The sequence below is a fragment of the Bufo gargarizans genome, chromosome 3, assembly GCF_014858855.1.
Source record: "Bufo gargarizans isolate SCDJY-AF-19 chromosome 3, ASM1485885v1, whole genome shotgun sequence".
Classification (NCBI taxonomy): domain Eukaryota; kingdom Metazoa; phylum Chordata; class Amphibia; order Anura; family Bufonidae; genus Bufo; species Bufo gargarizans.
In genome coordinates this window covers 204,635,387-204,663,257 of record NC_058082.1, presented here as the reverse complement: position 1 = coordinate 204,663,257, position 27,871 = coordinate 204,635,387, and the positions used below count along the sequence as shown (strand labels likewise).

General features: G+C 45.0%; 1 protein-coding gene across 2 annotated transcripts in view; it reads right to left on the bottom strand.

Annotated features, from left to right (window-relative positions):
* VWA3B (von Willebrand factor A domain containing 3B) overlaps positions 1-24,639 on the bottom strand; it is a 161,527-nt gene extending 136,888 nt beyond the window's left edge. Inside the window, exons 1-9 of one of the 2 annotated variants that reach the window (XM_044286819.1) lie at positions 24,539-24,639; positions 18,250-18,383; positions 15,108-15,196; positions 11,418-11,668; positions 9,899-10,055; positions 7,687-7,856; positions 5,881-5,975; positions 5,030-5,140; positions 1,395-1,588 (exon numbers count right to left, since the gene is read on the bottom strand). In XM_044286819.1, coding sequence (XP_044142754.1) covers positions 1,395-1,588; positions 5,030-5,140; positions 5,881-5,975; positions 7,687-7,856; positions 9,899-10,055; positions 11,418-11,668; positions 15,108-15,196; positions 18,250-18,376 — 1,194 coding nt within the window. In that variant the 5' untranslated portion in view covers positions 18,377-18,383; positions 24,539-24,639. Of the gene's footprint in view, positions 1-1,394; positions 1,589-5,029; positions 5,141-5,880; positions 5,976-7,686; positions 7,857-9,898; positions 10,056-11,417; positions 11,669-15,107; positions 15,197-18,249; positions 18,384-24,524 lie in introns of both variants that reach the window. The other variant, XM_044286820.1, reaches the window with a different exon arrangement.
* Positions 24,640-27,871: the final 3,232 nt, after the last annotated feature.

Sequence of the window (27,871 nt, the reverse complement as noted above, 5' to 3'; positions counted from 1 at the left end):
AAGATTGGAAATACATTCTCAAATCATAGTTAGACTTTGTAATATTCAGATGCAAAACTAAGTTTACTCATACTTGGCATTACCACACCAATATGGCTACATGCACACCTTGCAGATTAAGTGCAGTTTTTCCGCACAAATTCTAGTGCAGAACAAAACAAGCAAAGTACAGAATCAGCAAAGTGTATAGATTAGACTAATCACATGTACACTTTGCTTTTTCATTCCAGGCAGAAACTGATTTGCTGTGTGGATTTAGAATTCCTAAGCATGTTAATTCTATGTGCTGTTCTTTTGTGCGGATTTAACCCTTTTTCAATGCAAGGGTGAGTTCTGCAGCAAATCTGCTCCAAAAACTGCATGTAACACAGTTCTTGGTGTGGAAACCCACAGAAATCTGTGCGGAATTTCTGCAAGACAGCCGCACCCATGTACAGGTAGCCTAAGGCTCCATTCACACGTCCGCAAATGGGTCCGCATTCGTTCCGCAATTTAGCGGAACGGGTGCGGACCAATTCATTTTCTATGGGGACGGAATGGATGCGGACAGCACACAGTGTTGTGTCAGCATTCGCATTTGCGGAGCGCAGTCCCCGATCTTCAGGTCCGCAGCTCCGCAAAAGGTAGAACATGTCCTATTCTTGTCCGCAGCTTGCGGACAAGAATAGGCATTTCTATAGGGTTTCCGGTCGGGTGTGTTGCGGATCCGCAACACACCACAGACGTGTGAATGGAGCCTAAGGGTGCCTTCACACCAGCAGATTTTGTGGCAGAAAATTCTGCGACTGAAAATCTGTTCCATTCACCTTAATGGAGCTTACAGAAATCCATGTGCTTGCTGCCCCATTCAAATGAATAGAACTGATTTTCAGTCGCAGAATTTTCTGCCACAAAATCTGCTGGTGTGAAGGCACCCTAACAGTCCACAAACGTTAGGGTGCCTTCACACGTTTCAGATTTTGTGGCAGAAAATTACGCAACGTAGGCAGTTTTTTTCAGCATGTCTTTCCATAAGACCTCTTTCACACGAGCAAGTTTTGCGTCAGGGTGCGATTCGTGAATCAAATCAATTTTTCATGCATCATTTCTGCGTTCAGGAAAAATCGCAGCATGTCCTATATTCTGCATTTTTCTCGCAGCTCTAGTTCCATAGAAGCGAATGAGGCTTCAGTGAAAAACAGCTTGCATCCGGATGCAATTTTAGACCTGCCGTGAGAAGTTGCAAATTGCGGCGCAACTAACTGCTTGAAATACACCTAATAAAAGCATATTTCAATATAATAAATGACCCCCTATATATTTTATATCCTATACTCCCCCACTGTGTTTAAACTATAAAAACTGTAAACCCTCAAAACTCCAGCCCAGATTATTGTAACTTTTCCAGTACATACCGCATCTGTCTGTATAGACTCATCCTCTGGTTTGGTTTTTATATCAACTACTCCATCACTGTGACGAAAGGCACAATCAGCAAGGGCATCATAAATCAACAATTTCTGTGCTTTTAGGCCAAACTTCTTCAGCCATTCCTTTGAGCTAACACAGTCTTCAGAAGTCTCCTCTACAGTAGTGATGCGGTTCTTTTCTATGAACATAGAGATAAAGCACTGAGTACATACGCTCAGATTTGCATATATATTACATAACAATGCAGTACGAGGTCCAATTAGGTAATTCCTATTAAGGGTGGGTTCACACTAGCGTTATGGAGTCCGTTATGGCTTTCCGTTATAACAGGGTTATAATGGAACATAACGGAATCCATAGGATGGAATGCAAAACGGAAGCCTTTAAGAGGCATTCCGTTTTGCTCTGTCCTAATAGAAGTGTATGGGAAAACATAACGGATCCGTCTGGGTACCGTTATGTGGGACGGAAAACAAAGTCCTGTCGACAGGACTTTGTTTTCCGTCTTGCATAACAGGAACCAGACGGATCCGTTTTTATTCCCATAGACTTCTATTAGGACTGAGAACAAACGGAATGCCTTTTAAAGGCGTCCGTTTTGCAGTCCGTCATAATGCAAGTCTATGGGCAGCAAAACGGATCCGTCTTTCCGTCTTATGGATTCCGTTATGTTCCGTTATAACCCTGTTATAACGGAAAGCCATAACGGACTCCATAACGCTAGTGTGAAACCACCCTAAAACAGTCGCATTATGTATATTAATAATAAAGAGAGTCTGTCACCTAATCTGAGCATTTTAGACCGCTCAGGTCAGGTTATAGACTCTTTGACCCTCATTACAATGGTACCTTTCTTTTCTGTGTCCGTCGTCGAGATCATGAAAAAGACACTTTTTAAACATGCAAATGAGCTTCTGCAAGTGCCATGGGGAGGCCAAACTGCCTCAGACCCACGGGGATCAGAGACACTGTTGCATGGCACCAAGGGAACAGGCAATACACAAAGTCAGGAAACAGGCAGAGGTCAGGGCTGGCAGAGTTTGTGCAAATCCGTGAAACAGTCCAGAGGTCAGGGCAGACAGCACAGGATCAGTATACAGAACAGACGCAGGTCAGATGGCAGAGGATTAGGAAACAGGCAGCAGCCAATATACAGGCAGACAAACAGATTGTAGCTCTTTACAAGCTTTAGCAAGCTAGAGAGACCTATCAAGAGCTGTAGACACCAAATTGCCCAGGCAAGGAAGTGAGGTCAGCAACACTGCTATATAGAAGAAGCTGATTAGCAATTGGGCACAGCCTCACAGCAGCTATCAGAACAAGATAAGGCTAACCCTTGCAGTAGTGCAACAGAGCAGATATACAGTAGCCCTATTTCACACACAGGAAGGTGTTGCCCATGGGCACAGGACAGCAAAGGGATTGAACTGCCATTGTAGAAGCATGTAGATAAAAAATATAGTATAGTCACTGAGTTATTCAATAAAATCTGTCTAGCTCCACCTGTTGCTTGTTCTTTTGCTTATTTACCTGTACACCTCACTGAGATGGACATACATGCTCAGCTCCATCCTTTAACTGCCACCAGCTGCAGCAGACAGGACACCCCCCTGAGCAATGAATGGGGAGAGCTCTGTATCCATGTGTGGTACAGGGCCGGTTCTAACTTTGTTAGAGAGAGATTGTCATGTACTATATGATGTCTGATTTTCATTTTTTTCCATTAATCATAGGATAACCCCTTTACATCAGAGCTTCTCCTTTAAGAGAATTAAATAGGACCATTCATGGGTCCAGACATTATGAAATAACTAGCAGGTTATGTAGGGCATAGTGCAGGGATGTAATATCGCTTACTAGTTTGTCTGGGCGCCGCTCCGTTCCCCCGCTGTGCCCCCCTTTTACTTTTCCCGCCTGGTATGGAAATGAATATCATCGGTACAGGAAGGAGGAGACTGCCCCGTTTCTCAATGGGCGCCTCCTTCTCCCTGGCTGTAGTGCGATCCAATCACAGTAGAGAACGTTACTGCCTCTTTAAGTAAAAAGTTTTATTCTATTTGTTAAAGTAGACATATCAACATTGTGGACATATCAATTTTAGTCAATACTTGCATTTTTCATAGTATAGTATATTTTCTTAGAACTCTGCATTGTTCCATACCTCTGCAATTCCTACTAGTAAATCATAAATACCTTTGGGCTGGGTTCACACGGGCGTTGCGGGAAAAGATGCGGGTGCATTGCGGGAAAATGCGCAATGTTTCCACGTGAGTGCACAGCGTTTTAATGCGTGAGAAAAATCGGCATGTTTGGTACCCAGACCCGAACCCGGACTTCTTCACAGAAGTTCGGGTTTGGGATCGGTGCTGTGTAGATTTTAATATTTTCCCTTATAACATGTTTATAAGGGAAAATAATAGCATTCTTAATACAGAATGCTATGTAAATTAGGGATGGAGGGGTTAAAAAAAAAATAAAAAATTATAATTAAACTCACCTCATCCACTTGTTCACGCAGCCCTGCTGGTCTTCATTTGTCCTTCTTACAGGACCTGGGAGGACAAGGACCTTTGGTGACATCACTGCGCTCATCACATGGTCCCTCACCATGGTGATGGACCATGTGACGGACCATGTGATGAGCGCAGTGACATCACCAAAGGTCCTTTTCCTCCCAGGTCTTCAATGAAGAAGAAAGAAGGCGAGCCGGGCTGAGCGAACAAGTGGATCAGGTGAATTTAATAATTTTTTTTATAATTTAACCCCTCCATCCCTAATTTACTTAGCATTCTGTATTAAGAATTCTATTATTTTCCCTTATAACCATGTTATAAGGGAAAATAATAAAGATTGGGTCCCTATCCTAATAGTCACCTAGCAACCATGCGTGAAAATCGCATTGCATCCGCACTTGCTTGCGGATGCTTGCGATTTTCACGCAGCCCCATTCACTTCTATGGGGCCTGCGTTGCGTGAAAAACGCACAATATAGAGCATGCCACAATTTTCACACAACGTACAAGTGATGCGTGAAAATCACTGCTCATGTGCACAGCCCCACTGGAATGAATGGGTCCGGATTCAGTGCGTTCACCTCGTGCATTGCACCCGCACGGAATTCTCGCCCATGTGAAAGGGGCCTTACAGCTAGGTGCTTCCAGTGGGGGGGGGGTGTCCCTACACAGTTTATAATGGTCCAATCACTGCTGATAATATCAGACACCTTCTTGACAAGCAGTTGTCAATTTATTCATAAATTTCTTAGAGGAATAACAGTGGAACATCACAATGCAAACTGAATTTCCATGGGCTGCACAAGTATTTACTAGAACAGAAACATCAGAAGAGCTGACAGGCTCTTTTAATTTTTATTTTATAGTCACATGAATTTCAACCTTGGAAAATGTATGTTTTCCTGCAAAAGAAATACACAAATGAACAGATCTTACGTGTACTTGTTTGAAGACAGTTTTTTTTTTTTATCCTTTCTTAACTTTTTGAAGGGACATTCAGAAGACAAAGAAAGGAAAATGGTCTAAAAATGTAAAGCAAGCTTGACCAAGCAATTGACTTCCCTATGAATTGTGATAAACCAAGTAAATGTGCAAACCTGACTTACCATCTTCGGAGTGGTAGAAAGTCTTCCATATGTCTTCAAGTCGTCTCAGATTCTCCTGAGCCTCACCCAGTTCATTCCTGATCAAAAGCTCATCCTTCCACAGGTCAAGTTCTAAAATGATATTTATTTGATACTGATGTTATAAAGCAAATATACGCAAATCATTCGAAAAAAAATACATGTCCTATATACATTTTCAGTCCATAAGCACGCACTTTTTGGCCAGAAAAACAGTGCGTGAGTGGAGCCATACTGCACATTGTATTGTGGGGGCTTACTTCTGAGTAAAGCTCTGTTTCTGGGATTCGGGATCCTCTACAAGCAAAGAATACAGTGAGTCTAGGGGAGTGCATGGTATGATATACAGCGTGCAATTTTTTAAAAACATTTTGCACACTTTGTTTAAAAACATTTTTGTTTAAACGCCTGTGCAAAAATATTTTGTCACACAGGCATTTGTATGCCGTCTTCGCCACTTGGAAGTGGCGGGGGTGTGAAGGAGGCCAGAGCATCGCCTAAAAAAATTACAAGCAGGCAAAAAAACTACTGTACTCAGGGAGTGGAGCGGTTTTATACTCCAGGCACTTGGACTGCCGGAGGTGCGTCTATTATATGATGAGGCCAGCATCTTGTCATAAATTATCAAATACCGGGTAGAAAGCCAGTCTTTGAGAAATGACCCCCAGTGTTTCGGCTTAATACATACTTACTTATAGTATAGAAATTACAGAAAAATGCAAGAACCGTTTTTCTATGACATTTGGAAATATAAGAGGTCTGACTGGCTGCTAGGGTCAGCCATAACACTCTCAGAACACATTTATGTTATGTTTCCTCCAGGAAAACTTTACCTGGGAGATCTCCGGATGCTTCTGGCATGTCTGGATACCCATTGAACTGATTTGTCTTCATGTCCTCTTTATTTTGCTCCAAATACACATGGAACCTGTTGGAAATAATACAATAGGTTGAAACAAGCTTCTAATACATTATCACTAAAAGAGACAGAAGTAAAAAATCTAGATATCTTTTGAAAACAACCCTAAACAATTCACACAATGTAAAATCAGAGCTTTTTATTAAAAGGGTTTTCTGAGATTTTACTTACTGATAACCAGGGGTGGATTGGCCATAGACCTTACAGGGAAATTTCCCGGAGGGCCAATGACCCTGGGGGCCATCCAAGTCCTCCTCTCTGCCGCTAACTGGGTACATAATGAGTTCTTAACGGTAATTAATGCTGTGAGAATCAGGTACTCATGTACCAGGCCAGCGACCACACATGTCCACTTTTTGCGGGGCCACAGAACGCAGCAACGGATGCGGACAGCACACAGAGTGTTGTCTGCATCTTTTGCGGCCCTATTGAAGTAAATGGGTCCGCACCCGAGCCGTAATAACTGCGGCTTGGATGCGGACCAGAACAACGGTCGTGTGCATGAGGCCTAATTCATACAGTCAGTGTTTGGTCAGTGATTTCCATCAGTAATTTTGAACCAAAACCAAGTGCGGGTCCAAAACACAGAACAGGTGCAGATCTTTCCCTTATATCTTATGTCTGTGGAGGCTCCTGTCCTGGTTTTGGCTCACAATCACTGATGGAAATCACGGACCAAAACACTGACGTGTGAATAAGGCTAAATGCACGTGTTCCGCGGCCGAGAGCGGTCCGTGGTATGCCGGGCTGGATCCCTGTTCAGAGCAGGAGCGCACGGCGTCATTGGTTGCTATGACGCCGTGCACTTCATGCAGCCGCTGCTGTACAGTAATACACACGTATAGTGTATTACTGTAGTGCAGCGGCGACATGAAGCGCACGGCGTCATAGCAACCAATGACGCCGTGCGCTCCTGCTCTGAAAAGGAATCCAGCCCGGCATACCACGGACTGCTCTCGGCCGCGGAACACGGCCGTGTGCATTCGGCATAAGGTCTTAGGGTTTATTCATTGCAACTCACAGCACTCTGTGGCACTCTAGGCGTTAACCCACTCTTGCTCTGTGTACAGGTGCTAGGCTGTGTGGCACTTATTAGCCCTGCTATATATGTTTGGCTATGTGTTCCACCTCTTGCCTGTGTAAAAGATCTCTATAGATCTGCCTACTGGAGCATGCAGTAGAGATATAATCCATTTGTCTGTCTGTCCTAACCTGTGCATGTGTCCCTGACCTAGTTCCGTCTGCCCTGGCCCTGTTCCTTCAGTGGTTCCACAACCATTGTCTGTAACAGAAGGTAAGGTTACTGTTATGGTTCTGGTATACAACCAGAATAGTGCTTAAAGGGGTTTTCTGGGATTTTAATATTGATGACCTATCCTCAGGGTAGGTCATCAATATCAGATCAGCGGAGGTCCGACACCCGGCACCTCTGCCGATCAGCTGGTTGAAGAGAAGGCTCCATGCGAGCGCAGCCTTTCATTCATTGTTTACTTGCTCGCCGTCAACATCTCAGTGGTGAGAAGGTGTAATTACAAGCCATCCCAGTCACTTCAATGGGACAGCTTGTTCCTATTCAAGTGTATAGGAACGAGACGTCTCTTGGCTCTTGGCTTTGGTTGTGCACCCCGGTCTAGACAATAGTATGCATTTGAAAACTAATGTAGTACAGTATATTTTATGATCTTCCATATATGTAATATTTTAGTTTATAACCACATACCTTCCTGATGTTTGACGACTTAACTCACTCAGCGTTGTTACAGTCTCAGTTTCCTGTGGATTATAGCACACAACATGCAATGGACAGGGGTTGTTTTCTAGGCTTTGCTTCAATTTCTGCATCTTCGCCACTGGTGCATCCGCAACGGTGAAGTAGTAAATAGCCTCAACCTGCGATATAAAACACATTGCTAATTAGATGAAAGAGGCCATGTTAAAATGTTAATTTTTAACCTGTAACACCTTCTGAACCCTACCATGGGCATGAAGGTCTGAAGAATAAATGCTGTTTAACTGTCTATGATCAGCATTTCAAGCACCTTAGCAGCAAGCGCTAAACCAGAGGATACACCAACTTAGGGCTCATTCAGGCGACCGTATCCATTTTGCGGTCTGCAAATTTTTCATATCCCCAATATGGTCCCATAACTGTGGGTAACTGTGCATGCCTCTTATTTTATATGGCGGAACACATAAGGTTTTTTGTCTCACTAATTTAATATGAATCAGTGAGAAAAAAATATGATTCTGGGGGAATAAAGTACAGACTCCATATAAAGCAGTACGGGTCTATGATCAGAGTTTTAAAATGTGCATGAATATACTGGGCAGAGTTAATACTGTCTTAGATACAGACATCTTAGACTAGATAGACTATAGATGCCACAAATTCTTCACGCCGCCTCATGCTGTGTAATTTTAGATACTTTGTATTCTGGGCTCCTGTGAACAAGGCAGACATAGCAGAGCTGGAGAAGGTCCAGAGGAGGGCAACTAAAGAAATAACTGGAATGGGGCAACTACAGTACCCTGAAAGATTATCAAAGTTAGGGTTATTCACTTTAGAAAAAAGACGACTGAGGGGAGATCTAATTAATATGTATAAATATATCAGGGGTCAGTACAGAGATCTATCCCATCAGCTATTTATCCCCAGGACTGTGACTGTGACGAGGGGACATCCTCTGCGTCTGGAGGAAAGAAGGTTTGTACACAAACATAGAAGAGGATTCTTTACGGTAAGAGCAGTGAGACTATGGAACTCTCTGCCTGAGGAGGTGGTGATGTGAGTACAATAAAGGAATTCAAGAGGGGCCTGGATGTATTTCTGGAGTGTAATAATATTACAGGCTATAGCTGCTAGAGAGGGGTCGTTGATCCAGGGAGTTATCCTGATTGCCTGATTGGAGTCAGGAAGGAATTTTTCCCATAAAGTGAGGAAAATTGGCTTCTACCTCACAGGGTTTTTTGCCTTCCTCTGGATCGACTTACAGGATGACAGGCCGAACTGGATGGACAAATGTGGTTTTTTTAGCCTTATAAACTAGTACAGGGATGGCCAACCTGCGGCTCTCCGGCTGCTGTAAAACTACAACCATGCCCTGCTGTAGGCTGATAGTTGTAGGCAGTCTGGGCATGCTGGGAGTCGTAGTTTGGCTACAGCTGGAGACCCTCAGGTTGGCCATCCCTGAACTGGTATGTTACCGCTTTCGGTGACTCTAGATTTCCCCTTGAGCATTTCACACTCCCCAAAATAATATTAGCAGGGGAACACTTAGGCTTCACGCACACGACAGTGAAACGAAACGTCCGTTAATAATGGATAAACTGTCAATTTTTAACAGACGTTTTTTTCACTGACGCCTTTCTGAGAAAAGGACATTAAAAACGGACCCATGCAATTGTATGGGGGCTGTCGGTAAGTGAAAAACAGACAAGATAGAATATGTTCTATATTTTGACGTCAGTTTTTCACTAACAGTCAAAAAAACTGCGGTGTGAATAACCCCATAGACTAAAATGGATGTGTGATGGCCATTAAAAAAATGTACATCACGTCGTGTGCATGTAGCCTAAGTACGTGTTTGTGCTGTGTGCTTCACTCCGTCAGGAATCCTTGCTCTTTTTGCAGCTCTCCCACATAACATGTCTGATTTATTTCTCATTGTCATAGATATTTTTTTAAAGAAAACATCACAACTCCTCAGATACTACAGCACAAGGAATCACAGAACACTTAAATATAGAAATATGAATATCTGCAGCATTCTTTGTGACTTTGTGCTGTAATAGACTAGTTCTACAAACAGCTTATTATACGTCTATAATGCCTAGCAATCTCCGCACATGAGGTCATGCATAAACTCAGAATATATTATCCACCGTACATTGACAAAATAAGCTATTATGTAGCACTTGGCTTCTTTTACAACCTGGTCATCCAAGGCTTTCGACACCGCTTCAGCTGCGCTATCCACATTGGCCACTGGAGAGCGCTCAAGGCTTCCGATCCATTCCACAGCTTCTTCTATGGCGTGCTGAGTGACACGGATAACCTTCTGATGCCACTTCACTGGCTCTTTTGAAACCCTATACATATACAATATATCATACCAGATTACAGAGCACTTGTCAAGTATTAAGGCTGATTCCAAGGTCAGACGAGCAATCGTCACAAGCTTCTGGAAGTATTGTCCCCAAAGGCTTGTGTAGGGTTAAAAGGGTTATTCCCCAGTAAAATATAAATGAATAGCTGCTTTTAAAGGGTTTCTGTCAGCAGGAAAATGGTTATTAACCTGGAAGACATTAGCGATGTGCTAATGTCAGCTGAGCATAACTATAATAGTGCGATCTCATTGCCTGCCGCTGTTATTGAGGAAAACTAACTTTTATTATATGCTATCTAGCCTCTAGGAGCAGGGGGGGGGCGTTGCTCCTCATCCTAGAGGCTCCGTTCTCCCACCTCTGGCCACGCCCTGCTACACTTGATTGACAGGGCCAGGCAGCGTTGGGCTCCGCTTGCCAACCCTGTCTCCTGTGGAAATCTTGCGCCTGCGCCATCCCGTTCAGTATTTGGCGCAGGGGCAGTAAGTGAAGGACGCTCGCCGGCTGCCGGCTTCACTCACTGCGCCGAATACTGAACAGGACGGCGCAGGCGCGAGATTTACACGGCAGACAGGCTGGAGGTAGGAGACCAACGCTGCCTGGCCCTGTCAATCAAGTGTAGCGGGGCGTGGCCAGAGGTGGGAGAACGGAGCCTCTAGGAGCAGGTGCCCCCCCCCCCCCTCCTAGAGGATAATTAGCATATTATTAAAGTTTTTTTTCCTCAATAACGGCGGCACATAGTGAGATAGCTCTAATGTAGTTATGTTCAGCTGACATTAGTACATCGCTAATGTCAGCCAGCTTCATACCCATTTTCCTGCTGACAGAAACCCTTTAACCCCTTAGTGGACATGTGGTTTTTTTTTTTCATCATTGCATTCCAAGAGCGATTACTTTTTTATTTTTCCATTGATGTACCGTAGCCATATAAGGGCTTCAAATTGTGGGGGCATTACATACCACATGTATCTCTGGGGCTATATGTCAGGGACTTTTTTCTATGCAGGGGAGGGAAAGGGGTTAACAAGAGCTAATCCCAATGTATCCTGGGAGATCAAGGTGCCTGATGAGCTGCTGTCCACCCACAGAAAGGGAAGCAAGTCCTCCAGGTAAAGTGAGTAAAAAACTGTTTTAAATTTGTGGGCTAACCCCTTTAACAAACATTATTTGGGGCGAGATTTGACTATAAATATATCAAGAGGGACACAAACATATTTACTGCATCTAGTCTGAAATCTATGTTTTTTCTCTCACCGGCTTCAGGCCTTCACATGAGGAGACAGAGTTTCACCCTCTATATACTGAAGATTTTTCATGCGATATTTGATTGAAAAATGACATACTTACCAAATAAGATTGAACTTGGATATGTGCGCAATTTGTTCTCTGATGACGAGACTTATGACGTCCTGGCACAATCTGTGTTGTCCTTTGGTAGGAGCACTGAGGTCTAGAACGAGGACTACAGATTGTTCCTGGACCACTCCAAACACTGACCGACTTGAGCTCTTCAGCCACTCGAGTCTTCGATTGTAAAGAGCAATGACGTCTGTGACGGATTCAATCTTCTGTAAAAGGTCTTCATTTTTAGCTGTCAACTAATGGATGAAAAGAAGATAGTAGTCATATTTATATCAGGTGAATGGAGTTGTATTCCTCTACTGCTCTAGGAGAAGGATATTGCTTGTGACTATACGCAGAATAGGGGACAAGCCTACCGAAACATGACATCTCCCCAACCACATCATTTTATAAGGCCTGTAATACAGCGCTTTCTGGCTATTAATACAGCGATCCAGACAAGATTATTACATTTATTTATTATGCACTTATATAGCGCTGACATATTCTGCAGCGCTTTACAGACATTGGCATCACACTGTCCCCAATGGGGCTCACAAGCTAAGTTCCCGATCAGTATGTCTTTCGAGTGTGGGAGGACACCGGAGTACCCAGAGGAAACCCACGCGAACTCCACGCTGATGTTTTCCTTCGTTGGATTTGAACCCTGGACCGCAGCGCTGCAAGGCACCAATGCTAACCACTGAGCCACCGTGCTGCCCACATAGAATGTATCGGGGTACTCCCACATGTGCATATTATATACAGTTTTTGAAGCCAAAAACTAGGCGAGGACTCAAAAAATAAAGATCAATTTCAGCTGTAAAGAAATAAACCAGCTTCACTTCTCCAATCCCCTGCCATTGCTGTACTGTCGGTGTGGAGGTCTCTGCTGTGCTGCACTTCCTGCTGACTTCGGCCTCTGGCACACAAACGTTTTTTGTTCCGTTAGTGTTCTGTTTTTTGCGTTCCGTATACGGACTGTACACGGAACCATTCATTTCAATGGATCCACAAAAACAAAGGTACTCCGTATACCTTCCGTTTCCGTATTTCCGTCCCGTTCACATATAGAACATGTTATATTCCTTTATAAGATCACAGTTCTGTGGGGAATGCTGTAGGGAAAGGGCATGTGCCTTTGTAATTATCATGCGGTTGTGATGGTGTAGCCAAGTTTTGCAAAATGGAGGGCATCATAATGATGGTTTGTGGGGGGAGCGTATGTGGGTGTTGGGGACTTATGTTTGTATTATTAAAATGCTAATAAAATCTACTTAATATTAAAAAAAATATAGAACATGTCCTATTATTGTCCGCAAACGGACAAGGATAATACCGTTCTATCAGGGGCCAACTGTCCGTTCCGCAAAAAACGGAAAGCACACGAACGTCATCCGTATTATTATTTTTTATATTCAACATTTTATTGAAAGTTTCATTTGAAAGTAGTCATATACAAAATGCAATTTTGACATGTTCAGTAATCAACATTGCACATCTGCTGAAATGACATCCATTTGACAAAAATAGAAAATACAATTGTAATAATCCCTCTAACATCCTTCCCACCCCTCCCCCCAACTTCTTTCATCTGGATACTACCCACCAATCTATGACATTTATACCTATGCGGATGTTGTTATATATTTATGTCTCTATCCTACTTTCAATTTTCCCAAAGTTCCTTTCAGATCTCTCAACAAATACCACTCTGTATGTTGGAGATTTGCCATAAGGGATTTAACTTCATCTGCAGGTAAGTGTCTGGACATAAAGACATTCCATTTATCTAGGAATCTAGTAGACTTTCTATTCTTGTGTGCCTCTGCCTCTAACTGGTCCATAAGCAGAAAGTGCCTCATCAGACGGCGTACGTGAATCCAGCCAATTTCGTAGTAAACTTCTCTCAGCTACAAGTAATACCCCGTCCACTAACCCAGGGATCCTGACACTGTCTGGGAAAATATGAAATAACACTCCAGGCTCAAAAGGCAGATCTATTTGCCATGTGTCTTTGATCCAGGACAAAACCCATTCCCAGTATAATCGGACCTTTGGGCAGAGCCATATACAGTGGTCTAGGTCAGCTTTAGGCGTACCACATTTAGGACAATTGGTCAGTCTGGTCATAGTATTAGTTGATGATGGAATATTGAAGGCATAAATTGCCCTATGTATCAACTTAAATTGGGACTCTCTCCATCCCTCGCAAGCCACTGCTTTCCTTGTTCTCAACCAACCATGCATGATCCCCATTCCAATCCCCCTCTCCCAGCAATTGTCTCCATCCCTTATATAATTGAGCATAAGTTTTATCATTCTCTCTGTCCCTCAAGTGCCTGTAGATTTCTGACAACGCTAGTCTAGTCCCCAACTGCTTAAAGGGACTCTGTCATCAGATTTGTGCCCCATAAGCTAAACATATGGCCATGTCAGTGCTAATAACATGAATCCTAAACTGCCCTTATTAAACCTGCTTGTGGCTCTATTAGCCCAAAAAACAGGTTACCTAAGGTGCCCAAGGGGTTTTACGTTAATCCATGGTGCCCGCCTGCACCCCTCGCCGTCTGGTGCCCAGCGCCGCCTTCCTCACCTCAGCGCTGCCTCCTCAATCCACCCGTCCCTTCGCTCAACGAAGCCGCTGCCAGGAGTCCGCGGTGCATCAGGCTGAGCCTAGTGCGCAGGCGTCGGATCTGGCAGAGGGATGGGTGGATTGAGGAGGCGGCGCTGAGGTGAGGAAGGCGGCGCTGGGCACCAGACGGCGAGGGGTGCAGGCGGGCACCATGGATTAATGTAAAACCCCTTGGGCACCTTAGGTAAGCGAGTGACAGCTTATAAAAACCTGTTTTTTGGGCTAATAGAGCCACAAGCAGGTTTAATAAGGGCAGTTTAGGATTCATGTTATTAGCACCGACATGGCCATATGTTTAGCTTATAGGGCACAAATCTGATGACAGAATCCCTTTAAGTAATACATCAAAGCTATTTGCCGTGTATTCTCGGCTTACATCTCGCAATCTGTTTTTACAGAAATGCATGAGTTAAATATACTGCAATTCATGACCCTTTGATATCCCCAATTTTTCCTGTAATTCCGGGAGTGTCAGATATCTTGGATCTTTATTATGCAGGAGTTGACGAAATACCCTGAGTCCCTTATCCTTATCTATTTTTTGCGGAGCTGCGAAACGGAAGTGCGTATGTGGACAGCACACTGTGCTGTCCGCATCCGCACTTCCGTTCCGCGTCCCCATTCAAAATGAATGGGTCCGCAATTTTGCAGAACGGATCCGGACCCATTCATACGGACCCTTATCGGCAGGAGGCAGCGCCCCACGGGATGGTTTAATTTTTACAGCAACAGGATCCCGCTGCTGGAATACCCCTTTAATACTTTTCCTCCCTTCATGATCCACTCCTACAAAAAGCTGCACGTGTGGTCGTACCCTTAGAAATGCAATTCATGATCTAATCTGAAAATATCCCGAGCCAGTTGCCTTGTGATGAAACGTATGTGCGGCAGAGCGGACTCCCCCATACTAGTAGTCGCTGGCGGTAACCCTAGAGCGCGCGGCCTACCTTTATCAAGGCTAGAATGTGTCTATAGCCTTGATAAATGAATAATTGATATGTGACATGTATTATGCATGTCTCCGCTTCATTGGTTATAATAGAAATGGTCTGCACACTTACGTTGTAGATTTTACCATTGCTGGAGTACTGTCGGAAAAGACCTTGAGAGTACCGCGAGGACACCGGGCGCCCCAGTTTGTTTACATAATCTGTGGACATAAAAGTAGTATGACTATGACTCATAAAAGGTCCTTCATGTTTAACAACCGCAAATAAAAATGAATACATTTATATGACGGGTTCTTCAAACATGCCCTCACACAATAACAACAAGCATAAAGCCACATAATTCACCATAGGACTCAGCTTTTGGCAGATGAATTCCACCAGTGGTCTTGCAGAATTCGCCTCCTATTGTTTTCAGTGGTAGGCGTCCGTTTATAACCACGACTGCGCCACGAATGACATGACCAGCAGACGGCCTACTATTCAAAACACTGGAAGGGGGATTCCGCGTAGCCGACAGCAGCTTTTTGGCAAGGAATCCACACCAAATTTTGCCATCAATATCTACCGGGTGAACAGAGCCTAACGCTTGCCCTCATTTCTTACACAGGATTTCCCCTGAGCAGATATATAAAATAATACACTGTATGATATAAGTAGGAGTGCAAGGAGGGCAAACTATTGCTGCGGACAGTTGAGTCTACTACAGCAACATGACCGCACCGCGTAGTCGTAGCCTAATGGTGGGAGATTCAGTTGTCACATTTGAGAAACTAATGCTGAGCAGGTACTAGCTGTAAACATATGTTCATCTGCTGGCACACGTCGCAGCTGTCCTGCTTTGGACGCGGCATAAGAACAGTGGGAATCCTGTGTAATTCTTAGGACTCATGCACACAAACATAGTTTTGGTCCGCATCCTAGCGTGAGCGGGGAAAAGTCGCAGATTGCGGAGCAGAGAACCTTTGTGTCACAATTTTTTGCCAGAAAAACGCCTAATATAGACTTATTTCTGTTAGTAATTGACCCCCTGAGTCCGTCACACGTCCGTGTCTGTTCTCAAATCCGTGAAAAGGTGTTCGGTGATGCCTCCGTGAAGACATCCGTGAAGGATCCGTGTGTCCGCTTTTTTGCTGTCTGTGTGTCATCCATGATTCACTGACACTGCACAGCTGAAAAATACATTTTCAAAGCATCTATTTCTGATGATCCGTGAAACATGGATGAAACATAGACTATAATGGGGTTATGGATCCGTGAACACTGACATAATAGAACATGCTTCCATGCTAAAAACATGGATGTGTGGAAACATACATTAAAATGAAAGGGTACGTGTGCTGCCTGTGGAGAACACGAACAGAACACGTACGTGGAACACCATGGTATTGGACCATGTGATGAGCTCAGTGACGTCACCACAGGTCTTTGACAGGTCCTGAAGAAAGAACAGGAGACCGGCAGCTACGCGATCAATTGGAGGAGGTGAGTTAATACTTTTTTTTATTTTTTAACCATCAATTGACCTTCTACTAAGCATTCTGTATTAAAGAATGCTATTATTCTCCCTTATAACCAGGTTATAAGGGAAAATAATAATCATTGGGTCCCCATCCCGATCGTCTCATAGCAACCGTGCGGGAAAATCACACCGCATCCGCACTTGCTTGCGATTTTCATTCACTTCTATGGGGTCTGTGTTGCGTGAAAAACGCACAAAATAGAGCATGCTGCGATTTTCACACAACGCACAAATCATGCGTGAAAATCACTGCTCATGTGAACAGCCCCATAGAAGTGAATGGGTCCGGATTCAGTGCGGGTGCAATGCGTTCACCTCACGCATTGCACCCGTGCGGAAATCTCGCCCGTGTGAAAGAGGCCTTAGGAATCTGGAATCCCTACTTCCTTGTTGCTTTATGATCATAATCATCTTGCTCATAAAGGAAGCAATTAAAATACTATACTAAGGATTTTCATTTGTGGATGAATCTAAAGGTACAGCTTAAGGCTCCATTCAGAAGTCTGCAAGTGTGGTCCGCATCCGTTCTGCAATTCTGTAGAACGGGTGCGGACCCATTCATTCTCTATAGGGACAGAATGGATGCGGAGAACACACTATGTGCTCTCCGCATCCACATTTACGGAGCGCAGCCCCGATCTTCCGGTCCGCAGCTCTGCGAGAAAATAGAGCATGTCCTATTCTTGTCCGCAATTGCGGACAAGAATAGGCATTTCTATGGGGGTGCCGGCCGGGTGTATTGCGGATCCGCAATGCACTATGGACATCTGAATGGACCCCAAGGGCTCTTGACCCCAAGGGCCATTGCTGTTTTTGCAGTCCGCAAATTGCGGATCCACAAAACATGGATACTGGTTGCGTGTATTCCGCATTTTGCAGAACAGAACGTCCTGCCCTCATGGTCTGTTATTTTGTGGGCCGTGGAACGGACACACAATGATGCGGACAGCACATGGTGTGTTGTCTGTTTCTTTCGCGGACCCATTGAAGTGAATTGGTTTGCATCCGATCCACAAAATCCATTTAGGATCGATTTTATGCTTTAGCTTCAAAAGCTGCATAAAAAAAACGGAATGTGGACACTCATCTTAAGGCCGAGTTCACATGGCAGAATCTGCTGCAGTTTGAATGCGGCGGACCCACTTCTGGCTTTTAGCTCTATTTCATGCCGCTAATCCATGAGCAGACACCTGCAGTGGTTTCTCGTGGTATCTGTGTAAAAAAGACATCTAGAAAGGACACGTATGGAAATACATCCCGGTCAGCCCAGACGCCCACTGAAAACAATAAGTAGTGTCCGTGTGGTCTTCAACATATGGCAAAATTCATACATAAAGTCTCCGTATGAGCTCTTAGGCTACACTCACATGACCGTATCCATTTTGTGGTCTCCAAATCATGGATTTTTAAAATACAGATGTGGTCTGTGTGCATCCCACACTGTTTGGGGGTCCACTTGTAAAAACACAAGATGGACAACATGTTCTATAACGGATGCGGACAGCACACGGATGACATGCATGTGCTGTCCGCATGTTTTGCGGTCCTGTAGAAATGAATGGGTTGGCGTGTGACCCACAAACAATGCAGATCAGACGTGGACCGAGAATATGGCGGTGCAATACTCTAGTAGACCTGGGTATGGTATCTCCAGTAACACAGCATTCAGAATGGAACATAACTACTGCTCATATGTCCATTTTATTTTTCTAGAAGTAATACTTCATGTCCAACCTTCCTTCTGCTGAAAGCCAAGCCGGGCCAGGATTTTGGGCATTGTGAGTTTCTTCTTACTGAGCCCATAGGACTGCAGCCATACTGCTGATGAAACTTGCGCTGTTGCTTCCATATTTGCGGACATCCGTCATCTACATATAAAGAAATAAAGTGCATTCAGCGCAATTTCTTTCCAGGCAGCTGAAATACAGATACAGACTTAGGGCTCATGCACACGACCGTATGTATTTTGCGATCCGCAAAAAAAACGGATCCGCAAAAAATACAGATGACGTCCATGTGCATTCCGTATTTTGTAGAACGGAACAGCTGGCCCCTAACAGAACAGTACTGTTCTTGTCCGTAATGCGGACAATAATAGGACATGTTCTATTTTTTTGCTGAACGGAAATGCAGACATACGGAAACGGAATGCACACGGAGTAACTTCTGTTTTGTTTTTTTTGCGGACCCATTGAAGTCAATGGTTCCGCATACAGTCCGCAAAAAAAACGGAACGGACACAAATAAAATGCGTTCGTCTACATGAGCCCATATATGTTCTCAAACATTTCATCATTTGACAAATCTTATCAGAATTGTTTACTGATGGAGTAAAGAATTTTACATTATTATTTTTAAAGGGATTCTGTCAGCAGATTTGTACCTATGACACTGGCTGACCTGTTACATGTGCACTTGGCAGCTGAAGGCATCTGTGTTGGTCCCATGTTCATATGTGCCCGCATTGCTGAGAAAAATGATGTTTTAATCTATGCAAATGAGCCTCTAGGAGCAACGGGGGCGTTACTATTACACCTAGAGGCTCAGCTCTCTCTTAAACTGCCACGCCCTCTGCACTTTGATTGATAGGGCCAGGCATGATGACATTTTCACCGCCTGACCCTGTCAATCAAAGTGATGAGGTTGCAGCAACAGAGAGCAGAGCCTCTGGGTCTAATGACAACTCCCCTGTTGCTCCTAGAATTTCATTTGCATATTTTACCATTTTTAAAATTTTTCTCAGCAATATGGGGACCTATGAACATGGGACCAACTCAGACGCCTTCAGCTGCCAAAAGCACATGAAACAGGTCAGCCAGTGTCATAGGTACAGAACTGCTGACAGATGCCCTCTAAAGAAAGCAGACATATGTAACAATAATTACTGAGGTCTGAGTGTTGGAGTTAAAGGGAGTCTGTCACCACATTTTAGCATGTTAGACCGTTAAAATAGGGTTATGTGATCCAGCCAGAACATAAAAACGGTACCTTTGTGGTAGAAAACGGACTTTTCAATCTGCAGAAAACGAACTTATAAGATTATCTTCTGAGCCCTCTCAAGTGCCCAGGGCGGTCTCTCAATCCTCAGAGCCCCAGGCAGGCACCTCCTAAACGGCTGATAACTCCGCCCTCCGTGCGCCTCTGCCCGCCCGTTTACTCCCCTCCCCTGTCCCTTTCCACTGCGGCTGTGCGGTCCAAATCGTAGCGGGCGCATGCGCAATAGGTATTGCGATGCCCTGCCAGGAGCGGGCATCGCATTGCGCATGCGCCCGCTACGATTTGGACCGCACAGCCGCAGTGGAAAGGGACAGGGGAGGGGAGTAAACGGGCGGGCAGAGGCGCACGGAGGGCGGAGTTATCAGCCGTTTAGGAGGTGCCTGCCTGGGGCTCTGAGGATTGAGAGACCGCCCTGGGCACTTGAGAGGGCTCAGAAGATAATCTTATAAGTTCGTTTTCTGCAGATTGAAAAGTCCGTTTTCTACCACAAAGGTACCGTTTTTATGTTCTGGCTGGATCACATAACCCTATTTTAACGGTCTAACATGCTAAAATGTGGTGACAGACTCCCTTTAAGAAATTGATGTTAATTGATTCATCACAAAATTGACTGATGTTAAAAGATGTTGTGAAATCATGGCACCTATCACCATATATAGCTATTACTTGTTAGTGCATGCAAATACTATAGAAAAAAACAGCCACATTAAAGTGTAAAAAACATACTTTAAAAGGAGTCTGTTAGAACTGACCATGCTAAACTGCTAATAGAATACTTGTTGTGAAGATTTTATTATCAGGAGTAGTGTGAATATGAATTGTTATTCTGTAGGTTCTGGTTCTCAAAAGAGTTGTCCATCTCCAGAGGCCCGACTGGCACCATACTTACTGTACAGTGTCAGTAAATTACTTGGAGATCAAATTTTTTGGGGTAACCCCTAGCTGAGCTGATCAGGACCGCTGTCAGTGACAATGCTGCTGTCAGTGACAATGCTGCTGCCAGTGGGAGAGGGGGGAATGTTGTGCTTCACTGCGGTAGTAAACACTGCTAGGGGGTATTATGTGCACTTCATGGCAGTATCTGTTTCATATTGCTGGGGCCACTAAGGTATTTGGTGCTGCACATTAGCATTTGTTCGCTAGTGAGGCACCAGTACCACCATGTGTCAGCTGATAAGGCCAAAATATCTGAAAAGCCCTGATCTTTGGATTTATCTAATAATGGCCAATTAGGGTATGACCACACGGTGCAGTCGTGATCCAGTCAGGTTGAGGCCAGCTGCGGTTACGAACCATGCCACCAATTAGGCCACAGCACCTGATATTTAACTACAGAAGACTGCACTGTATGGGTGGTCTGAATTCTTAATGGTTGCGCTGCACCTTCAGTACCACATGGGCATTAGGAATTCAGACCACCTATACTATGCTGTGTGGTCGTTCTCTAAGGCCTCATTCACACGACCGTTCCGTTTTTTGCGGTCCGCAAACTACGGAGCCGTAAAACACGGAAGTCGCCTGTGTGCCTTCCGCAATTAGCGGAACGGAACAGGCGGCCCATTGTAGAAATGCCTATTCTTGTCCGCAAAGCAGACAAGAATAGGACATGCCTCATAATTTTTGAGGGGCCACGGAACGGAGCAACGGATGTGGACAGCACACAGAGTGCTGTCCGCATCTTTTGCGGACCCATTGAAATGAATGGTTCCGTATATGGAATCAAAATACGGCCCGTATACGGAACGCAAAAAAAGTTTGTGTGCATGAGCCCTAATAGTTAGTCCTCTCACTTCAGGCTCCACTTCATCAAAAGAGCTACTGCACTGACAGTACCAGGGTTAAGGCTTAATACACATTTATGTGTCAGTATTACGTACGTAAAAAAAAGTACGTAATCCATGTAGATGTCCGCGAAGGCTCCGTGGATAGTATGTGTATCCGTTTTTAACCCTTCATGTGTCATCCGTAATCCACGGACTTTGCTCAGCTGAAAATAAATTTCAAGGGCATTACCTATCTGTCTTCCATGAAAAAAGAACGCACCACGGATGCCATCCATGTTATGTCCATGATTTTCACAGACCCCGTAGACTTCAATGAGCGTGTTTGGTCCACATCACATCTCTGTGATTTTTTTACTGACCCACAGCACACATCCATGAAAATCGGATGTGTGATGGTGGCATCCAGATCTGAAGAGAAGCCTGGGAGTGAGGAGTCTGGTTCTGAGGTCTGAATTATTAGTCTGACAACAAACCTGGCGGTATATACAGCTATCGGTCAATGCTGCATCCAGTATATGTACCGTATATACTCGAGTATAAGCCGACCCGAGTATAAGCCGAGGCCCCTAATTTTACCCCTAAAAAATGGGAAAAATTATTGACTTGAGTATAAGACTAGGGTGGGAAATGCAGCTATAATGCAGAGTGTATGTGTATATAATGCACACACTCTACATTATATACACACATCTGCAAGAGGGTGACTCAGATTGATGGGAGTCTGACTCTGACTCCCTGTATTTAATGCAGAGTGTGTGCATTATATACACACACACACTCTGCATTAAATACAGGGAGCCATCCACAGATCTCCCCCCTAAACAGTGCCATCCACAGATCCCCCCTAAACAGTGCCATCCACAGATCCCCCCTCCCCTAAACAGTGCCATCCACAGATCCCCCCTCCCCTAAACAGTGCCATCCACAGATCTCCCCCCTAAACAGTGCCATCCACAGATCTCCCCCCTAAACAGTGCCATCCACAGATCCCCCCTCCCCTAAACAGTGCCATGATGGCACTGTTTAGGGGAGGGGGGATCTGTGGATGGCACTGTAGGGGGATCTGTGGATGACCTTTTAATTTCCAAAGGGGCTGTGAAAAATGAAAGGTGGAATCTGATTGGTTGCTGTGGGAAACTAAGCCAGTTCTACTTTACACCAGTTTTCACAAATCTCCCCAATCATAGATGTCACATGTGAGTACTGGATTTAGAGGATCTGTCACCAGTTATGTGGCATCTATTCTGTGTTCTGCCATTCTTCTTTTATCCCCCCTGGAAATATATCATATATAAATAGTGGTACTGCTCCAGTACTCAGCCATACATTAAAGGGAACCTGTCACCGGGATTTTGGGTATAGAGCTGAGGACATGGGTTGCTAGATGGCCGATAGCACATCCGCAATATCCAGTCCCCATAGCTCGGTGTGCTTTTATTGTGTAAAAAAAATGATTTGATACATATGCAAATTAACATACAAGAGTCATATCTTACTTGTGTGACCATAGAAGAGTCATATATTCAAGCTCTGACTCATCTCAGGTTAATTTGCATATGTATCAAATCGCATTTTATACACAATAAAAGCACACAGAGCTATGGGGACTGGGTATTGCGGATGTGCTAGCGGCCATCTAGCAGCCCATGTCCTCAGCTCTATACCCAAAATCCAGGTGACAGGTTCCCTTTAAGCCACACGATAGGTAAAATGAATGTGTGATCCTGCAAAAAACCTCAGTGTAGCCCGGGCCTAAGTGACAACTGGGTGCCACCATTTCCCTTGTCAATAGGATGTGCAACACTTTCAGCGATGACTGGACACCATCAGAACATGTAAGGACATCGCCTTTGGCAAGGGGAATATTTATATCAGCATGTTGCTTTATTCATACATTTCCAGGTGGAATAACAGAGGAACTGCACCATGAAGAGTTCTAAGAAAGGTGTTCCCGAATTATTGTATAAGAAATACACAGCGAAGTTCCATCAGAAGCCTCTATAGCAGATGTTGGCAAAAAAAGAGCAACATGCAGCATGCAGAAGTATCTTGTCCTGCAAAATGGTAGCATTCCTACCGGAAACTGGATAGGATCTCATTATAGTCACCTGTGGGGCGCCAGTGGCGCCCGGTATATTAGGATCTGGCGATACCGTTTTTTGTACCTATGCCAGAACAGACAACTGGAATGTGGTTGTAGCCTAAGGCCTCTTGCACACGACCGTATGGTATTTCAGTAATTTGCGGTCCGCAAAAAACGGATCCACAAAATTAAGGATGACGTCCGTGTGCATTCCGTTTTTCGCGGAACGGAACAGCTGGCCCCTGATAGAACAGTACTATCCTTGTCTGTTATGCGGACAACAATAGGACATGTTTTATCTTTGAATGGAATGGAAAAACAGAAATACGGAAACGGAAGGAATACGGAGTACCTTCCTTTTTTTTGCTGATATATTGAAATGAATGATTACGAAAACGGAACGTAAACAGAAAAAAATGTTTGTGTGCAAGAGGCCTAAATGAGACTCAAATTACATAATATACAGTAACGTGGTCTCAAAAAGCAGGAAATGCAATCATCTGACTAAACCCTCACACTGAATGAGGCTTTAGCCAATATATCCTTCTCAATGCCTAAATGAGACTCGGCGGCAGAGCGGACAGGTTCACTGTCTTGTACCCTGCCTGTGACGGTGTCTGCTCGGTGCTGGATTCTCTGGTATCTGACCACTATATGGCGGTATTATAGGTTATAATGGTTGTTTTTTATGTTCCACTCCTACTCTCTCTCCTGGGATGATGCTGTGGTTAGATGACCAAGATAGGTAATGCCGCTATCTCACCACAATATGGAGGAGGCGTTATTCTATGTGGGCAAGGGGGCTTGTGTGCCAGGCCAGCCTTGTGATCCCAGTCCCACCCTGCCCCTACCATAAGAGATCCTCTATGACAGGGAACTTAGATTGTGAGCCCCATTGGGGACAGTGTGATGAAAGCACTGCGGAATATGTCAGCGCTATATAAGGGAGGAAAAGAAATCCATACATACTGGATCTCTGAGAGTAAACCCAGCTCTAGTGCTCTCTGTAATCAGCCACTACAGCGCAGACTGCGGACTATAGGACCTCCAGACGTTTCTGCAGACCTGTCTCCACTGATATTGTGTGCAGCGCCACAGACTTTGGTTTTTGTACACCTGTACATTTCCTTTCCCAAACTACTTACCTGCACGCACCTACCCTCTGGAGCCGGGGCGCCGATTTGTTGACCATAGAAACGGTGGTTGCTAAGTTCCGCCCAATCAGAGGCCAGCGCCTTCCCCTGTGTAACTGCTCCTGGCTGAGGGGCGGGAGGCGTGGTTATATATAAGGGGCGGGACGAAGATGCCAGCGCCTGGCTGAGGGACGGGAGGCGTGGTAATATATAAGGGGCGGGACGAAGATGCCAGCGCCTGGCTGAGGGGCGGGAGGCGTGGTTATATATAAGGGGCGGGACGGAGATGCCAACGCCTGGCTGAGGGGCGGAAGGCGTGGTTATATATAAGGGGCGGGACGGACTGTTACCTCTAGCTGCGACATTCCAGTCAGTGCGTGCGCTTGTATGTGTGGTACAAAACTGTGACTACAGGGCCTCCCGCTCCCCTGCTGTGTGCAATGCACCTTCACTTAATTTATGCAAATATTATGCAATCCTGGTTATAAAAGGAGCATTTGGTAGGTTGACTGGAGATGGGTTCACAGACGTGGTGGTAGATGAATATCAATACCGCAGAAACCGCCATGGTCGCCCACTTTGGATACCACAAACCTGGGAACTAACCGCAAGTTGTCGACTGCCCAAACTTAAAGGGAACCAGCACCAAAATGTAGCATAAACTGCCAGCAGTACCTTAAGGGAGCATCCACACGACCGTGTTGGTTTTGCAGTCCGCAAAGAACGGATCCGTGTGTTCCGTATGTCTTCAGTTATCTTTCCGTTCCATAAGTCCGTATAATACGGACGTGGTGCTTCTGTGTGTCATCCGTTTTTCACGGTCCGCAAAAAACGGAAATGGGACTGAAATGGAGTTTCCTAGAATGTTTTCAGTCCAGGGGTCCGCAAAAGAACGGATGACATACGGATGCACTTTCGTGTGCTATCCATTTTTTACGGACCCAATGACTTTCCATGGGGCCACGGACCGCAATTTGCGGCCAAGTATAGGGCATGTTCTAAAATAAAAGGAACGGACACACGGATGACAATGAAAGGCATTCCGTAATTTTTGCGGACCCATAGAAATGAATGGGTCCGTGCATTGTCCGTAAAAATTGCAGAACAGACACGAAAGAAAAACAGTTGTGTGAATGCTCCCTAAAGCTGATGATGTCAGGCTTCTAATGATGTCCGAGGCGCATGATCACCATAAGGTGATCACTTTAATAGGTCCGCGATCCGGCCGTTCTGCAAAAAGATAACACATGCTCTATCTTTTTGCGGAACAGAAGTACGGGACGAAACCCCACTGAAGCATTCCGTAGGGTTCCGTTCCATGCTCCCATTCCGCATCTCCATATTTGCGGACCCAATTAAGTGAATGGGTCCGCATCCGCCATGCGGAATGCCCACAGAACGGTACCCGTGTATTGCGGTCCGCAATACGGTAACGGATAGGACACATTTGTGTGCAGGGGGCCTAAAACAACTTTTATTCCCCTGCAGGTCGTATGCAAATGACGCTTTTGAATTCAAGGGGGCAGTGGTTTTCACACTTAAAATAAAGGGGTTGTCTGAGTTATGAAAAAAAAATGGCACTGTCAATCTGATGGTCAGCGATATATAACTGAGCTAAGCAAGTTTTTTTTATTTCCCTGGTTCTCTTCTGGCCCTTTGTTTACCTGCAATAACAACAATCTCTGCCCCTCCCCCTGCTCTGCTAAGGGAGTGAATGCAAGAGCTGCCCTGAGTGCTGGGAGACTCAGCAGCATCTTGTATGTGTAGGACTACAAGTCCCAGCTGTATAATGACACTGCTAAGGGAGTGGATACAAGAGCTGCCCTGAGTGCTGGGAGACTCTGCAGCATGTTGTATGTGTAGAACTACAAGTCCCAGCTGTATAATGACACTACTAAGGGAGTGAATACAAGAGCTGCCCTGAGTGCTGGGAGACTTAGCAGCATGTTGTATGTGTAGGACTACAAGTCCCAGCTGTATAATGACATTGCTAAGGGATTAAATACAAGTGCTGCCCTGAGTGACATATCTGCCTGCTGGGAGACTCTGCAGCATGTTGTATGTGTAGGACTACAAGCCCCAGCTGTATAATGACACTGCTAAGGGATTGAATACAAGAGCTGCCCTGAGTGACATGTCTGCCTGCTGGGAGACTCTGCAGCATGTTGTATGTGTAGGACTACAAGTCCCAGCTGTATAATGACCCTGCTAAGGGAGTGGATACAAGAGCTGCCCTGAGTGACATGTCTGCCTGCTGCGATACTCAGCAGCATGTCGTATGTGTAGAACTACAAGTCCCAGCTGTATAATGACACTGCTAAGGGAGTGACTACAAGTGCTGCCCTGAGTGACATGTCTGCATGTTGGGATACTTAGCAGCTTGTTGTATGTGTAGAACTACAAGTCCCAGCTGTATAATGACACTGCTAAGGGAGTGAATACAAGTGCTGCCCTGAGTGACATGTCTGCCTGCTGAGATACTCAGCAGCATGTTGTATGTGTAGGACTACAAGTCCCAGCTGTACAGTACAATGACACTGCTGATACACACAGGATCTTCCCCCCCTACCTGCAATGCTCTGCAGAACTGCCCAGCATTTGTCTCCTTGCTGCTTGCAGCTACTCAGTAAAGCCTTCAGCCCTGAGTCTGTGCAGCTGAAGGTGTTAAGAATCCAGGGAGAGAGCAGACAGCAGCAGAAGGCAGTGCAGGGGGCGTGGCCAGCACAGTGATGTCTTGTGCAGTCACATATCTGATCTCTCAGGGTTGTGCACAAAACATCAGAGCAGGGAGAGAGGCTGACATCATAGGTCATGTGACCCTCAGTGAAATCTGAGAAAGGAGCGACTACAGATGCAGTAAGTGCATGGTAAAGCTGTTACATTTGCCTATTTTGAAACATACAAAGAACAAAAAAAATAACTCGGACAACCCCTTTAAGTCAAGCTCACCCCGCCTCTTCCCAACCCTTCGCATTTGATTGATGGCCTTTTGAATTCTGAATTCTATCCTGAGATTTTGCACATGCGCCATATGACCGACTTTCTGATGCCTGCACATTGATCTCCGTTGTAGTGTACTTAGTTCAGCGAGTCAATGTGCAGTCGCTCCTGATCCTGTGACTGACGATGCTGCAGGGTGGTGTTCTCTGAAGTGCTTACCCATGTGAGTCTGCGCGTGCGCATTGACTCGCTGAGGCCAAGTACATTACAGCGGGGATTAATGCAAAGGCGCCTGAAACAAGATCATATGGCGCTTGCGCGAAATCTCAGGATTAAATTGTGCCTGAATGAATCCAAAAGGCCATTAATCAAATGGGAAGGGGCGGGAAGGAGGCAGGGTGAGCTTGACTTCAATAACC